General features: G+C 50.6%; 1 protein-coding gene across 3 annotated transcripts in view; it reads left to right on the forward strand.

Annotated features, from left to right (window-relative positions):
• The first annotated feature begins 452 nt into the window (after positions 1-452).
• SIM2 (SIM bHLH transcription factor 2) overlaps positions 453-15,820 on the forward strand; it is a 58,596-nt gene continuing 43,228 nt past the window's right edge. Inside the window, exons 1-3 of one of the 3 annotated variants that reach the window (XM_051644202.1) lie at positions 453-1,788; positions 10,694-10,776; positions 13,635-13,724. In XM_051644202.1, coding sequence (XP_051500162.1) covers positions 1,614-1,788; positions 10,694-10,776; positions 13,635-13,724 — 348 coding nt within the window. In that variant the 5' untranslated portion in view covers positions 453-1,613. Of the gene's footprint in view, positions 1,789-10,420; positions 10,593-10,693; positions 10,777-13,634; positions 13,725-15,820 lie in introns of those variants that run through there. The other 2 variants (XM_051644203.1, XM_051644204.1) reach the window with 2 other exon arrangements.

Consider the following 15,820-nt stretch of genomic DNA (forward strand, 5'->3'; position numbering starts at 1 on the left):
GGGAGGACACGTCACGGATACATTATCCCCTCCCCTCTTGAGGCTCTCCTGGCTTTCTGTAGCCTTTGCTAAAGAATTAACCGAAGGGTCCACTTCAGAGCTCCTTCTGCCTCTGAGGAAAAAAAAAAGGAGGGGGGGAGAAAAAAAAAGCGCTGAGATATCGGTGCTTTCAGGCGAGGAGTGCGGCGGCCAGGATTTCCTAGAGAAGGGGAATTTTACCTTCGATCCCTGCCTTATGGTGAGGATCCCTGCTACTTGAGGGAGGTGAATGTAGCAAACCCTTCCTTTGGCTTTGAAAGGCATGTCTATGAAAAAGAGCTACGGTTTTGCTCTTTAAATCTGTGATAAACAACAATAATAAAAAAGAATCAACTCCTGATCTTGCAAATTCTTTTTCTTTAAAAGGAGGGGAAAAAAAAAACAACAACAACAAACCACCAAAAACAATAAATAGACCAAACAAAATCAAACCCGCGCCTTTGCCAGCGCTCGGACTTGTTTGGAAAGAGACAACGCTGAAGTGGCACGGGTCCCGAGGAAAACGGATCCTTTAATTTGACTCCGCATGAGAACCACATTTGGAGCTGGGCGTAGCGGCCGGAGCGGCGGGAGCAGCCCCGCAGCCAGCAGCCCCCCGTGCCCGCAGCCCCGCCGCCAGCCCAGCCCCGCCGCCTCCGCTGCTGCCCCGCCGGGCTCGGCGCCCCCCGCGCCCCGGCGCTGAAGCAACCCCTCGGGGACGGGGGAAATCGTCTTTCTGCTGTATGACCAGCCGCCGCCCGCCGAGAGGGAAGCGTCTGAAGGAACTGCGAGCTTGTGTTCTCGGAGCACTCCAGCTATCACCTCCCTTCGCACCGGCTTTGACTTTCGTTTAGCTTAGGGGAACTGCCTTGCCGGCTCGTCGTCTCCTCTGCATCTGGGGCTCCGGGGCCAGACTATTTTGCACTTCGTTAAACGAGCAGCAGCCTTCCCCTCTTTTTCTTTCTTTTTCTATTACTTTCTTTTTATTTTCTTTTTGGGTTTTGTTTGTTTTCTTTGTTCTAAATTTCTTTACGAGACAGTGTCCAAAATGGTTCAGCCCGCTTAGCCCAATGATTTCTTGCTTGGGCGCTCTAATTTTTAAAATATTTTTTTTATTATTATTTTTGGAGGGGGAAGCATTGAGAAACCCTTCAGTGAAGGGAACCTAGTGCTTTGCTCCCTGTAGAAAAGAAGATCCGATTCCTGCTGCAGGCAGAGGACCGTGGTTCGTGTAGGTCTTTCAGTCTCGGTTTCGAAGGGCCAGATACTGCAGGGTCAGAGCAGAACTGCCTTCTCCCGAGCGGCTTGCCTATCGTTCTTGTGGCTCCGAGATCGCCTCCCCCTCCTCGCACCAGTCCTGTTGTTGATTTTGTTTGGTTTGGTTTATTTGGCTTTTTTTTCCCTCCCTCTTCCCTCTTTTGTTTTTTCCTCCCCTTTTTATTTTTTTTTTTTTTAATCTTTATTCTTTCATTGGGGTGGATTTCCTCCCTTCCTTAAACGAAAATACTAAGTCTGAAGCCGAAATCCATGCCCCCTGCAATTCGGAAGAATCGGGTCTAATATGCCAGTGTCATCTTCGCCTTGCAGTAGTCGCGATGAAGGAAAAATCCAAGAACGCGGCAAAGACTAGACGGGAAAAAGAAAATGGAGAATTCTACGAACTGGCCAAACTCCTGCCCCTCCCCTCGGCCATCACCTCCCAGCTGGACAAGGCGTCCATCATCCGCCTCACCACCAGCTACCTGAAAATGCGAGCCGTCTTCCCCGAAGGTAACCACCCCGGGAGGGGCCGTCCATCTCCCTGCCGGGCCGCTCAGGAGGGACGGGGTCGCGCTGCGGCCCGAAAGAGGGAGGGAAGGGGGGACAAATACCTCGAGACAAGCCCGCATCGCCTCTACGTCCTGGGAGGAAAAGGGGAGTCTTGCAGGGTCCCAGCGTTCGGTGGCAAACGCGGGGGGGGAGCGAGGGAAAAGCCGGCGGGGATGGAAAGGAGTCCGTTTTACCGGGGCGAGGAGGCAGCGCTGCGCTGCCCGAACGCCAAGGTTTGCCGCGGGGGTGGCGTGATGAGGACGGGCTGCAAGGAGCAGCTCTAGTCCTGTGAGGCCTAAACCCGAAAACAGCTTTCCGCTGCCTTGGATAGGGAGACGAGCCCCCCGGAAGCTGCACCCAGGGGTACGGGCTGCGAGGGGACCCCGGGCGGCTGCTGCGCCAGTCTGGCGGGGGAGAGGGGGTGGGCAGCCGGGCCGACGGCGGAGAGAGAGTAGAACCGTCCGGTAAAACCTCCCCTTCCCCTCCTACTCCCCCCTCCTCCTTTGCTGCCGGTTCATCTCCATCTGCTCGGGTGTTGGTCTGTTCCGAAGTGAGCGGGCTCCTCTCGGCTCCGCTATGCCCGGCGTCTGCGGCCCCGGGAGGCAGCCGTCCCGGCCCGCGGGGAGGCCCCTGGGCTCTGCGCTCCTGCCCGTGCCCAGGCACGGCCTCGGGTGGAAAAAAAAGCGGGGGAGGGAATGTGTGGGTGTTTTTGGTTTTTTTTGTTTTGGTTGGAGTTTTCTGGAGGTAGGGACGCAGGCTGGGGAATAAATGCTCGGTGGCTTCGCAGCGAGGCCCTTCTCCTCCTCCTGGGGCCGGGGAGAGTGGGGAGGGTCTGTCCGAGCCCAGCCTGACCCCGAGTGGGGCCGAGACCCCGCTGCTTCAGGCCAGGGCCGTGCGGGACCTGAGCCGTGCGGGGCTGCGAGCACCGGTGGCTCCTGCAACTCCTCTCGGAGACATGCAGCAACGAGGCCTGACACCGCTCTCTCATTTCCCCGGGGTTTGGTAAAAAAAAAAACACCTGGCACCTACAACCCGAGAGCCGAACGGGCTCCCGGTTGGGGCAGCTTTGGGCGAGGGGGGCAGCCAGCCAAGCACCCACAGGGAGCCATCGGCCGCCCGTCCTGTCCGTGCCGCCGCTGAGCTGATGGGAGATGTGAAATGAAACTCTGGTTAGTGGCTGCGAGTGGGTAAATACCACCCAGCTTCCCGCTTAGTCATTTGTTTGTGCCTCTTTGGACAGGAGAGGGGTGAAAGAATTAGCAAATTCCGCAGTGAAAGGTCTGCTCTCTATAGCGGTTTCTAAGGAGTTTTATTAAAAGCCAGCAAATTAAAAAAGAAAAAAAGAAGGGAGGAAAGGGGCGGGAAAATCCCCACTCCCAAACCGAGAAAAGCTTACCGTTATGGCCATCTAATTCAGTAATTTCGAGAGCAAGTGCTAGCAGTGCTACGGAAAGCCAGGGCTCCTTTGCGTGCGCTCCCGAAGCACGCCGAGTTACGGAGCAGGGGGAAACGAGGCGCTGCTCCGCTGCAGTTTCCAGCCATTGTCTCTCATTGGGAATTTCCCGATGAGAAATAGTGCGTCGTAATTTCGGGGGACCGCTCGCCGGCTCTGGCTGGGGAGCATGCCCCCGAATGGCTTTGATTTAGAAGGGAAGAAAAATGGCACGTTTCGAGATGCTGTTGAATATGTCCCTGCTTTTCCGGCCCTACTGATCCTCCAGAGCAACAAGACGACCCCGATAGCAGGTTTATAACCACAGCTCGGGTGTGTTTTATGTGTCTGTCTTTCTTAAACAGGCCGGGCGTGCGCTTCCGCACACTCTGCTTATTAGGAGCAACGTTTAAATGCATACAGAGAATTCCTGATCTTTCATCGTCTTAAGTATGGATGGAAATACGTTTAAAACCAAAGCTTTGTATCCAGGGATGACAGGCTGGGGGAATAACTGCCTGCGGTCCCCAAACACTGCGTTTAGAGCCTGGGACGGCGAAGAGCAGCTGAGGGAGCCGGAGAGAGGCTGCCGCGGGCAATGCCCGCTCCCCCTCGGGCTGCAGGAGGGTGTTCGGTGCCGGGGGGTGGGCCTGTCCATCGGCACAGGGTCCCGCAGTGCCTCTCTCTTCCCTTTCCCTCGGGATCTGTGTGTGGAAGGAGGGGGAAAGGGTCCTTTCCCACACACACACGCCCCCACCCTTTACCCGGCTGGTGGTTTCCAGCTGGCTTTACTGGGAAGGAAGAGGGGGAAGCTCAACAGCCAGAGAAGGCTGCCTGAGCACGATATCTGAAATTCTGGGGACACCAAAACCTGAGGAAAGTACCCCTTCGGGCATGCTGGACCCAATAGGTGGGGGGCACTCAAGTCTGAGGTCCTGGGGCACGTAACAGGCCCCCTCTTCAGCCGGCGTCCCCTGATCCCAGAGCAGTGGGACTCGCACTCCCCCAGGAGTCCCCGCGGGAGTAGCTGCCTCCCTTGGTCCGGGGTTCCGGGCCATTCTGGCTGCCCCTGCCTGCACCGAGGCATCACCCCCGCAAGGCTCAAGGGATATTATTTCTTCCAGCCCACGGAGGCGGACACACACATGCTTGAGATCTCTTCAGCTTGTGTGCTAGACCCTGGGTATCTGCAGCCAGAATGATCAGAAATGTTGTCCAGCTATAAAACTGGCTTCCAGCTCTGTCTAGACTGGAGGGGAAGAGAGAGAGAGGGGGCTGTATTTCTAAAAACTCTGGTGGATGGCTTCCCCACCCACATTATTTCCAGGGAGAGCTGACACAGTTTTGGCAAGCTTTGAGACCCTCTCCGGAGTGTTTGGTCCCAGTGCTTCGACAGTATTTGTAAGGGGGTTCAGACAGGTATCCTCTCCCTGCTCGCCCCGGCCGGGGTTTTCCCGAAGATGCACATTTTGGCCTGAACTCACAGATCTCCCCGCAGAGGCACTCGATCAGCCTCAAAGAAGTGAGAGTGAAAGGAGATTTGTATTCCAGCTCCTCTCTCCCCTCAAAGTGCAAGCCCTGAAAAGCAAAATTTCGTGCTCCGATATCACAGATTTTGCCTTGCGGTTTCCCTCTGACCTTCAGATTCATGAATTAAAGTCCAGGAGACAGCAACCTACAGCTTCTTCTGCGCTCCCTCTCTGTGAGACGGACTTCTCTTATTTTGATTTTTTGCCAAGACATTTATTACTGCAGAACAAAAACACACCACGGCTCTACTTCTGTCTTGACTGACAGTATTTATTTTTTTGCTCGAAAAATTAGCAAATGAAAGAGACATGACAAGAAATAATGTTTAAAAACCGACATTCTCTGCCTCTTGGCTGTGGCAGACTGGTTGAATTGTGACCTTCTCCCTACCCCGTCCCATTCCCAGTTGCCAAAACCGACTGTAAAACTGCACATTTATGGATGTTTAAACCTGATGGGAACGAGCTAATTAATAAGCGACCCGAATAATAATGTTCGCTATACAAAATAATCTGAATAAAAATACTCAGCTGTAAATCTTAGGCCTGTTCCTTATTCCAGACTCAGACAATAGAAATTATTAGGAGTATACAGAGTTTCGGTCCTTATTTAAGCCTGAGCATTCATTTATTTTATTTTATTTTTTTAAACCAAGGCTAATTGCAGCTATTTAATCTAATTTTCACACGCACTCGGGAGACGTTCACTAATCAAGTAAATAAATAAATAAAACCCGAGCCGGCGGCGTGAGTAATCCCTCTTCGAAACCCTGCCTCTATTGTAATAACCGCTAATAGTGGCATTAAAGGTCTTACTAAAACAAAAGTGCCATTAAGGGCTTCCCTGGAGCTGCGCGGCCCTTCGCAAGCAGCCGCGAGGTGCGGGGAAGGGCGGCGGTGTCGGTCCGGCCTCTCCCGCCTGGCGAGGAGGGAGGGAGACAGAGAGGGCGGGGGTCACTGCAGTGGTGCCTGTGGCTCTGCCCAAGACCTTGTTGTTTGTAGTGCTTCAGCTTTCAGGCCTGTTAGCAGGATCTGGTGTTTCTGGCTAGCCGGGAGGAGCTGGATTGGGTTTGTCCTCCTGTCCTAGAGGGCGTTTTTCTAGGTTGCTTCTTTTCTCTCTTCTTTTTTGCTTTTGGAACTTCGCCTTTTTCCTTTTTTTTTTTTTTTTTTTTTTACCAAACTCTCGATCTTTACGTCCGTCGCTCTCATCACCCAGCAGCCGTCGGCCGCCTTTCCAGCTGGTGATGCCAAGCCCGCAGAGAGGAGGCGGGCGAGCCAGTACATCCCTGCCGAAGTTAAGCTAACGCAGCCGTGCTCCTTCCCAGAGCGACTCCGACATGACAGCTGCCCCCACCTCCAGCAGAGGTTACCCCCGCAGGGGTCGGGGGCTCCCTGTCCGTTCCAGACCCGTTCAGGCCCCTCGGACCCGCCAGTCAAGCGGTGTGACCTTCTGTGCCTTCGAGGCGGAGATATCTAGCCAGATGGGGTTTAGGGCAAGGTGTCAGCTCTGTCCTTGGCCCCCAGACTCCCGCTGATTCACGGGCTGACAAGACACCCCTTCCCCATCCAACTCTGGCCCTCGCCTAAACGAGGGAGTCAAAGTTACCGGAGGGCGGGGAACGCCTCGGCCCTTCCCCGGAGGGTGGCGGGGCTGACAGCTCGCCGTCGTCCCCGGTGTTTTCCCTGTTGCCCTCCCTGCGCCCTGGGGAAAAGTCCCACAGGAGAGGCGGCCGTGAAAATCCTGATGCTTGTAGTTGACCCAGGTTCCTTGTGAAGGATAGAGACTGACTAACGCTTGGGAACGGTGAGCTCCGGGGCAGCCCAGGAACAATACCGTAGACACAAAGGAAAGACTTCAAGTCACAGGGCAATCCGACACTTCATATAATATACATTCCTAAGAAATTCTTTTAGCAAAATCCCAAACAGAAAAGCTACTGGGCTTTCAAATGTGTGTCTACGAATGTATGCATGTAGAGACCAAAGGTGGGAGTTGTTTTAAAATATTTCTAGATCTTATTACAGTTTAACTTCCCCCCCCTCTCCCTGGAAACTGAGAAACAGTACGAAGTGAAGGTACTTCGAAAAATAGCCAGAGATGTCAAAAGACGCAGGGGTAGAAACAGTGCCCGGGTCTGCCGAAGGAAGGGGGACGGGTTCGTATGAGAAACCCTCAAGGCTTTCAGAGCCACAAGTAGCACGTACTTTGGGGTGCCTGTGCAAAACACCCTGTCTGTCCCTGGGACGCCGTAGTCGGCGCTGAAACTACCGCTCGGTGCCCAGGGAGGCTGGAGGGCACTGTTGTGATCAGGGCCGATTATTTCTCCCTTCGCTGTGCTGCCGTTTCCCCTGCCAGGTATCCCACTGTGCCCGTCCTGCTCTCCTAGCAGGATCCTTGTCCCGGTGGGGACGGAACCAGCGGTCGATACAGGCACCATCAAATGGAAGGCAAACGGGGAAACGGGCTCATCTCATCCATATTTGCCGACGGCATGATGCCAGGAAAGAGGAGGTTGCGCTTGGGACCGGCGAGTCACCCTTCGCCGTACCAGCTTCTGCCCGTCGGGGCGGGCTTTGTCGCTGAGCCCGGCTCCGCGTTTCCCTGCTTTTCACCGGCAGCGCCCTGAGTAGTCCCAGGCTGCTGGCTGTAGGCAGTCCCCTACCCTCTAGCACGGCAAAGGGGAGCGGGCTATTGGGTGGATGGCAGGATGGGTGCTCCAGCTACTCGCTCGCCCGGAGGGCAATCGCTCTCTGCCCCATTGTCGCAGGTAATTTGTACTGCAACGGGGCATTTTTAAACGTTTCCTTCGAAATGACCCGTCCGGTACCGCACCGGCTGTACAAACCGTGTCGGAGACCCGGCAGCCCTCCCCGCCAGAGACCCCTTCCCGGCCCGGGCCACCCCAACCAACTCCCAACGTGTTTAAGCGATGTAGGAAACGCGCTCTTTGTATCGGCAGCTCTTTTGGCCTCGCTCCAGCCCAGTGAGTGAAAATGTGCTTTTCTTTACTGGCTGGGCAGGAGCACTTCGGCTGAGGATATTGCATCCACATGTTTACGGGACGTAAACTGCGCGTTTGTAAATCTCGGAAGACAAGTTAATGGGCGCTAGTACTCTATCTCAACGTAAGGGTTTTTTTCGTTTCGTTTCCACCTTTGAAGGGACATGCTGGTGGATTAAATAGAATCGTCGGCTTTAAAATAAGCTTAGACGCATGCCAGGCTGATCCACGGAAAGGGTTTACTTTTTAGGCGAGTTCGCAATTGCAACTCCAAATTACAATTGCAAAGGGAATAAAACTGCAGAACCTATTTTTAAAATTATTATTATTATTTTATTATTATTTATTAGTTAGTTAGTAAAGAACCTCTTAAATAGTGGAGATTTTTGGGAAGCCGTGAAACCGTACCTGGCCAGCCGTAGCGGACAGGTTGGAGCCGATTGCCACGTAAGGGTGCGGCAGAGACATGGCTCGTTCTTGAAGAGCTTCTTCATGAGTGACTCAAAGAGTAAATCTGCTTCGTCCTTCGTACTGTTAGGACTCGTTTCACGACAGTTCTTATACCGCTATGAGTAACTTTCTTTGTAGGGCTATAATCCCGTGTATCGAGAGTTGAAATCAGTAAATCGAAATAAGGGCAAGCGGCGCAGCATCAGGACTGACTCCAAGGTGTGCACTTGTTACCGTCTGGGGAAGGAGACTGCAGGATGTCTCTGTGGTCCTCAGACTTTTCGCCGCAGGGGAAACACCGTTTCAGCAGGTAGAACATTTTGACTGCCCCGTGGAAGTTTAGGAGCCGTCTCCAACTGTGAACTGGGAAACGGCTGTAGAGAAGTGCGACTTTTCGTTTGGCCCTTCAAAGCAAATTTCCCAGTGCGTGGCCAAGACACTTGTCTTAGCGAAGGGAAGGTGTCCTTCCCTTACCACAAGAAAGCGCGGCCGTACACCAGTGCAAATCTGCTGAGCAGTTTGGAGGAATCAGCTGGGGCAGCCCGAGAAATAGACACGGGGCAGGGAGACAGCCGCCCTCTCTCGGGGCTGACCTTGGGTGCTGCTACTGCCTTGCGATGGCTGACAGGAGGGGCCAGGGTCGTCCAAGGTCCCCGGGGTGCCCTTCTTGGCCCTGGGGACCTGAGGCTTCTTTGTACTTTGCCCGGCTGGAGCGGAACGTGGGGCCAGGCTCTGCTGCACCGGGGCATCGGGAGGAGGCGAAACTCCGGGGAAGGTACCGCGCTTCGCCACACGTCCTCTCCACCGCACCCCCTTCTTTCCGTGGGAGAACCTCTCCACCCCAAGGGACGCCCCAAGAGCCGGTAGAAAGGCTTCCGTAGTTTCTAGACCTGCGAGTGCTCGGCACGAATCCGGGAGGACTTCAGGCGGGGCATTTAGAAACACGCTTCAAAGCTGGAGCTTAGGAAAGGGCTTTCAGGCTGGGTGCCAATATGTCTCTCTCTTAACGGAGCCGAGCAGGGCTCCCGCTGCCGCGGCCTTTGCAAGTCGGTGCAAGGAGAGCGAAGGAAAACGCGGCACTATGCTTCATGGCTGGACATCAGTTTGCAGCCATGCTGAAGGCTGCCCTGGCTGAAGGGCGCACGGCTCTGCGCCCGTCGCACCCGCGCGAAACGCTACAGACGGGACCCCCAGGGCGCCCGGCCGCAGTGAGCCAGGACGCTTCTGAAGTCCGCGCCGCCTCGTTCCGGCCTCCGGCACCATCGGGCTGGCAGCTGCGAGCATCCCCGCCTTCCGCAGCGTCTCTCCGTTGCAGGGAAGCACGGTCAGGATCAGCCCCGGCCTCGCAGAAGCGGTGCTGTAGCTCCGAGGGCTGTCCTTTCTCTCCAAAAAGAAGGCATGAAACGGATGCGGTCCCGTCCCTACCTCTTGCCCTCCACCTGTGCCCCCCTGCGGGCAGTGTCACGGTGCAGAGGCTGCCATTAGGTGCCGACAAAAGCCTCCAGCTCTTTGGCTGGCACAGGTAGTGGTCTCAGCTCCACCGGGGAGCTGGTGCAAGCCTTCTTTGCAGGGAGGAAATGAAAAACAAACAAACAAACAAACCCTAGGCCAGTCCCCCTCCTCAAGCCCCCTCCGAACACAGCTCCGTCAGTAACCTCTAGCTGTCACCGAGGCAGTGCCGGGCAGACGGGATCCCCCAGCCCGCCGGGCAGCACTAGGGGGGTGCGGAGGGCCGGCTGGGGCCTGTCGGGTCAGCGGGGCTGGGCTGGCCGCGGGCAAGGGCTGAGGGAGCCAAGTTGTGCAATCGCTCCGGCCGATTACTAGGTCCCGTCCCTGCGCAGGTGAAGAGGTCGTGGGGGCAGTTTCTACCTGACTGAGCTCCGACCCTCTTTAACCTCCGCAGCACCCTCCCCAGCCGGGACCCGCCTTGGCTAGCTTGGGGATCGTGGGCACCGGCACCCCCACGCAGGGGCGGAGGGCAGCGGGGAGACGGGCCGGGTGTCAGGGGCCGTCCTGCCGCACCTCCCGCGGCGAGCACGGAGGGCAGGGGCAGTAACTGAAGACAGAGGAGTGTGTCGCAGCCCGTTGTGGCTTCCCTGTGGGACCCCCCCGCTGGACGCCAAGTGACAGGGGCTGGGCCTGGCAAGGCTGCTGGTCTCGGGCCCTCAGTATGTGGGCAGTGTTCCCCACCCCGACCGCAGGGGAGGAGGGGACGGGCACGGTGCCCCCATGACAGTGCCGGCATGGGGAAGCGGTTGGGGCAGACGGCCCTCTCCGGGGAGGGAGAAAGCGTGTCTGCAGGGGTTCCCTGGCCAGGATCTCCAGAAACAGCGCAATTCCCTTCCCACTCGTGTGTGTAGAAGGGTGGTTGCGGGCAGCGCGTGTTCCGTTGGGGAGGCAGGGCGGGCCGGGCTCCACTTCCCGCTCTAACCAGCTCCTTGGTTGCTTTTCAGGTCTGGGCGACGCCTGGGGACAGCCGAGCAGGATAGGGCCCTTGGATAACGTGGCCAAGGAGCTGGGATCCCATTTGCTCCAGGTAGCGGACACTTTCCTCCTCTTGTATGCGCTGCGCATCGGGCAACCTGGTGCTGCTGTGCTGCAACCTCGCGCATCTCCTCCTTCTCCTCCTCTTCCTCTCTGCCCCGCAACGCCAGAGGAGCCGGACTGAAGCCTTCCTCTTATCCCCGGCCTTCACACCTGCCGGGCGGGGAGAAGAACCGAGACACCAAGCACTTCAATTATTTTTTCGTTTGTTTGTTTTTGCTTTGAATATTAGTAGAAGTTACAGCTCACCATAGCATTAATAGTCTCTCTGTGCATGCAAAGCGTCTCCCAGCCGTAAAAGCCATAGAAAGACGTCCCAGAGCTGCTGGGGATGTCCCGCAGGCAGCCCCCAGGCTGGAGGGGTGCCGGGCGAGGGGGATCTGCCCTCTCCAGCGGTGCTAGGAGAGGGGAGAGCCTAGAAGGAAGCGCAGGGCTCCCGAGGCGGGGGGCCAACATCTGGGTTAGATCTGCCGTGGACGTTAGCACCTGAAAATACCCTTGTTCACAACCCGCTTGGTCTGCTCTGGAATTCCTCTGAATTCCCCCCTCGTAGGAGAGTTTAGAAAGTTGTAGCTGGGGCATGTGTGCCAGCCGGAGGGGCTGGGAAAAAAAAAATATTAAAAAAAAACAAAAACAAAAACAAAAACAAAGACGAACAAACAAACAAAACAAACAAACAAACCCAAAAAAAACCCCCTGTAGCTCCATTTTTTTTAATATGCAAACTTAATACAGCACGGGTTTTTCTCCCTCCATTTTTAAAGACCTAGTAAACCGTAGTCATTTAACGGTGATTTTTATTGTGAGGGGTTAATTCCTGGTCACAAGAGCTGGTTTAGCCGTTGGCTGGGCTGGGGAGAAAAACCCCAACAAGACACTCTGCTCGGGGTCTGCGGCCGCCCACTCTGCCCTCTTTCCCCCTCGCCGGGCGAGGGGCGAAGGCTGCGCGGGGTCATCCCGACACGCGGGAAACGCTGCGCGGTTATTTGTTTGTTCGCGCAAAGCCTGCAAAGGAGAACTCCTTCTCCTGAAGTAGAAAGAGAGCGCGCTGTGGGCAGAGGGGTTGGCAGCACGCGTTACCGACCGCGTGTGGTGCGTGGAAATCGGTAGCCGTCGCAAAACTGCCTCGCGGAGGTATTTCTGCCCTTGAAAATTCCGTTCCTATCAGCTGTTTCGGAATCACCGCTCTGCCGAGAAAGTGCAAACCTAGTTATATAATAAAAATAATTGTTGTTCCACTTGCTCCTCCTCCCCGTTAGCTGTATCACGTTTTGTCTGGCATTAAATGAACTTAAGTAACATTATATGCTAATTACCTGTAACACTCACTTTACAGTTCAGTGATTTCTGAATCGTGAATGCTTAACAATTTTATAAACCCACATTTACTATAAACTTTTTAAAAGGTTCTTAGACTGAAACTTTACATGTGAAGCTTCAGCTTCAATATACTTTTCTGTATAGGAAAGTTAGAGACCTACTGCACCGTATAATGCAGTAATGGAAGCACTGACATGCTTTTAGTTACGATACTGGACAGAGCAACTGCAAGATGATAGTGTTTAAAAGCAAAATTATGGCTAAAGATGCAATTATTTATTTCCCATTTTAATACTTCTACAAAATTTAATTTATGTTCCAAAAAAAAAAAAAAGAAAAAGTAAAGGCAAAAAGTAATCTGGTTTCAATTATGTGCTGTAGAATTTTTAGTAGGCCAAAGAATAATTTGGAATATTTTCTTATTGGGGCAGCACTGTAAGAACATGAAGCATACAGGGCTTTATTGCTTCTCTCCTGGTTCAGTAATTTAAAAGATCAAGTGAAACAGGCTTTTTTTTTTTACCAGTGTACTGTAAAAATTTTTTTTCTGTTCCGCATATATTTTCCAATTATGTTCATATCTATTTGTTGATGAAGGCTTACTAAACTGCGTAGAGATAATAGATACTTTTAGACCAAGAATATCAGATACGTTTGAAAAAATGCCTCAAAATGGGCACTGAAGAATCAAAGTACCCCCAAACTGATAGTTTATATGTCAAAGTAACCCCAAACTTATAGTTTGTATGTCCAAATCATGGCCACTTTTGTCTAACCCATACCATTTGCTTCATATTATGTTTTCTCATGTGAATGATATATGACTAAGTTAAACTTTAGTTTTTACTCACACAAGTAATATTTGCCTCCCGGTCAATATCCTGTCAATAAGAATTTGTAGGATTTGACCTCAAGTATTATGTCATTATGTATTACAATTTGTCCAGTTTCACAGACTGTAGGGATATAGCATAACAGGTATAATTATCTCCAAGTGTAGTAAAATTTTGAATGTTGATTTATTTTACTCTCCTTTCCTGAATTTGCATAATCATATAGCAGAGAGCCCTCTGTCCAGAAAGACATTATTAAAAATATAGGCGACGAAATTTAAGGCGTTGCATATGGTATCATTAAATATACTGAAAATAGCTGTAAGCTGTGTCTGCCAATTATATCATAATAAATGACTTACTTAGTACTAGACTTCCCCCTAAGTACCACATAGCTCAGGATTTGTACTAAGTACTAAAATAACCAGAATCAACAGGAGAATGTTAACTTAAAGTGAGGCAGTAAAGCTAGCATCTGTAGGGGGAATGAATTGGATTTCACAATGTGTGTGTGTGTGTGTGTCAGGCTTTGTAGGAACACCATCAGATAAAAATTTCTGTTCCTTAATTTTTGCTGCTATTTGCTGCTGTTGAAGTTGGATAGCAACCTTCCTGCAAAAGTCTTAAACATTTTTTTTCACTGTAAATGGTTTAAACAGAGTGCTTGCTTTTTACCCTATGTATTTACCTTTTTCAGACTTTGGATGGCTTCGTTTTTGTGGTAGCATCAGATGGCAAAATAATGTACATCTCAGAAACAGCATCCGTGCATCTTGGCTTGTCTCAGGTATGGGTGGTTTATTCTATCTGTTAAATACAGATACTAACTGTGGAACCTAACACTAGTGTCTTGCTATGTATATAATCCCATTGTTTTTCAGGAGCATTTGGAGCGTTGACTTTGTTATCTGACAAGTGGCCTTACTTAAATATTCAAGTTTCCCTTACTTACACCCACATCATGACTGTCTTTATATCTTTTCTTGTTCATGGTATTTTACTCCTCATTACCTTTAAGAAGGGTAATAAATAATATGATATTGCAAATTGCAGATACATACAGAGCTTGAAACCCAAACCTACTGCCTGTGTGGTAACGCTATATGTCTGAAATAAAGTTTAGAATTCAAGTCTATATATTTTAGATTGTGTAAGATATTGAGACTTGCTATGAAATAGAGATGAAATCTGATGTGGAACATGAGTTTTATGGTAAATGTGCTTAGGAAAAAAAAAAAGAAAAAGGGGTCAGATTTATGAGTGTTCACATGGAATTCAGGGTAGTTTTTCCTGAGTTTTTCCAGCTCAGTGGTCTTTTCAGTAAAGCGTTTTATATGGTTGTGATAGAACTCATAAAACTCAGTTTACTACTGTTCTGCGCAAGAAGCATAAGGGGTTTTTATTGATTGTGTTGGGGTTGCTTTTGGTTGGTTGGTTTTGGGTTTTTTTGTTTTCTTTTGTTTGTTGTTTTTTTTTTTTCCTTAGAAGGACATTTCTAATTTTTTGCATGCTTCGGATAGGCACGAGGGAAAATAATCTGAATTTACTGCAGAGTGCAAGTTTCCATATCTTTGTGTGTAAATGTATTACACAAATTCATTGGTAGCACCTGACGTAAAACTTGCTGAAGTCCAACTCCTGCTTAATTTCACTGGGCCATGGATGAGATTTGCAAGAAACAGAAGCGTTTCTTCAGAAACAGTTGCAGCTCAAACACTTCTCAGAGTTAAATAAAGTGAAATAAAGACTCAATAGCAGAGGGCAGAAGAATGAGGAGATGAAGATGAGAGAGAGCAAGATGTTGTGAAAATATCTGGGGCGTATATCCTGTGGCTATTCTAATAAACAGAGAAGGAGCTGAGCTGTGGAGATTATGATTGAAAAAAAGTTATTTGGATGTGTGTTTATAACTGTGATATTAGTAGCTGTGAGAAAATAAACAAATAAATAAAAATCTCTAAATAGCTAGGAAAAGCCAGTGTATAATCACATAAACACCGCTTCTAAATCCAAAGGCAGCTACAATCCCTGTTTTTGTAATATTTTTAGAACATGTATTTTTGAGAATCAATATTCTGTGTCAATATTTTTTTGCTGCCAACTTTTAAAAATGTGTCCAGGGAATTTCCTTAGTTCAAGCAGTTTGTTCAATTGAGTCAGTTATACTACAGTGATAGTTGTTTAATAACATTCAATGCATGTTCAAATTTCTTCAAATATTGCTTTGTTTTAGGATAAACTTGCTTAGAGAATGGCCTCATTTTCTACACTGCCTCAACAGCATAATTAAAAGTTTTTCTTGTCCTAACTTTTGAACAGATCCACCACACTTCTGGCTGCTTAAATAGATTAATTTAGTCAGTTCAATTATTGCAAAGCACTGAGTGTTCCCATCTGTCCTTGCTGAAGTTGAGTCTCATTGTCCCTTGCTGCATGCTGTTTGACCAGTGCCAACTGATCTTCCAGGTTTTGTCCAGAAATTATTTCTCTTTTCTTTCTGTTTGAGGAATATCAAGTCATCAGCTCTTGTAGGTCTCAGTATTATCCAGTCATCTGGTGAAATTAAAGAACTATGGGATCAGTAGGGCACTAAATAGACTTTGCCACATTCAGAGCGAGGGGCCTGAAACAGTTATACAGGCTTTAGTCACATTTAGCCCTGGTGCCCCTAAGGCCCTCTGCACAGACTGAACTCCATGTGCATTGCACATGTAAATATCTATAAACTCTTAGTGCAAGAGGTGCTGAGGAAAAATAGAAATTTGGTCATATTGCTTGTTGAAATCATTTAAATCAGCAAAATCACAAATATTTCATGTTAGCAGAGATTTGTAGCAGAGATTTGAATGGACTGTATCCTTGAACTCCCCAGAAAGCTACAGA

The sequence above is a fragment of the Apus apus genome, chromosome 1, assembly GCF_020740795.1.
Source record: "Apus apus isolate bApuApu2 chromosome 1, bApuApu2.pri.cur, whole genome shotgun sequence".
Classification (NCBI taxonomy): Eukaryota; Metazoa; Chordata; class Aves; order Apodiformes; family Apodidae; genus Apus; species Apus apus.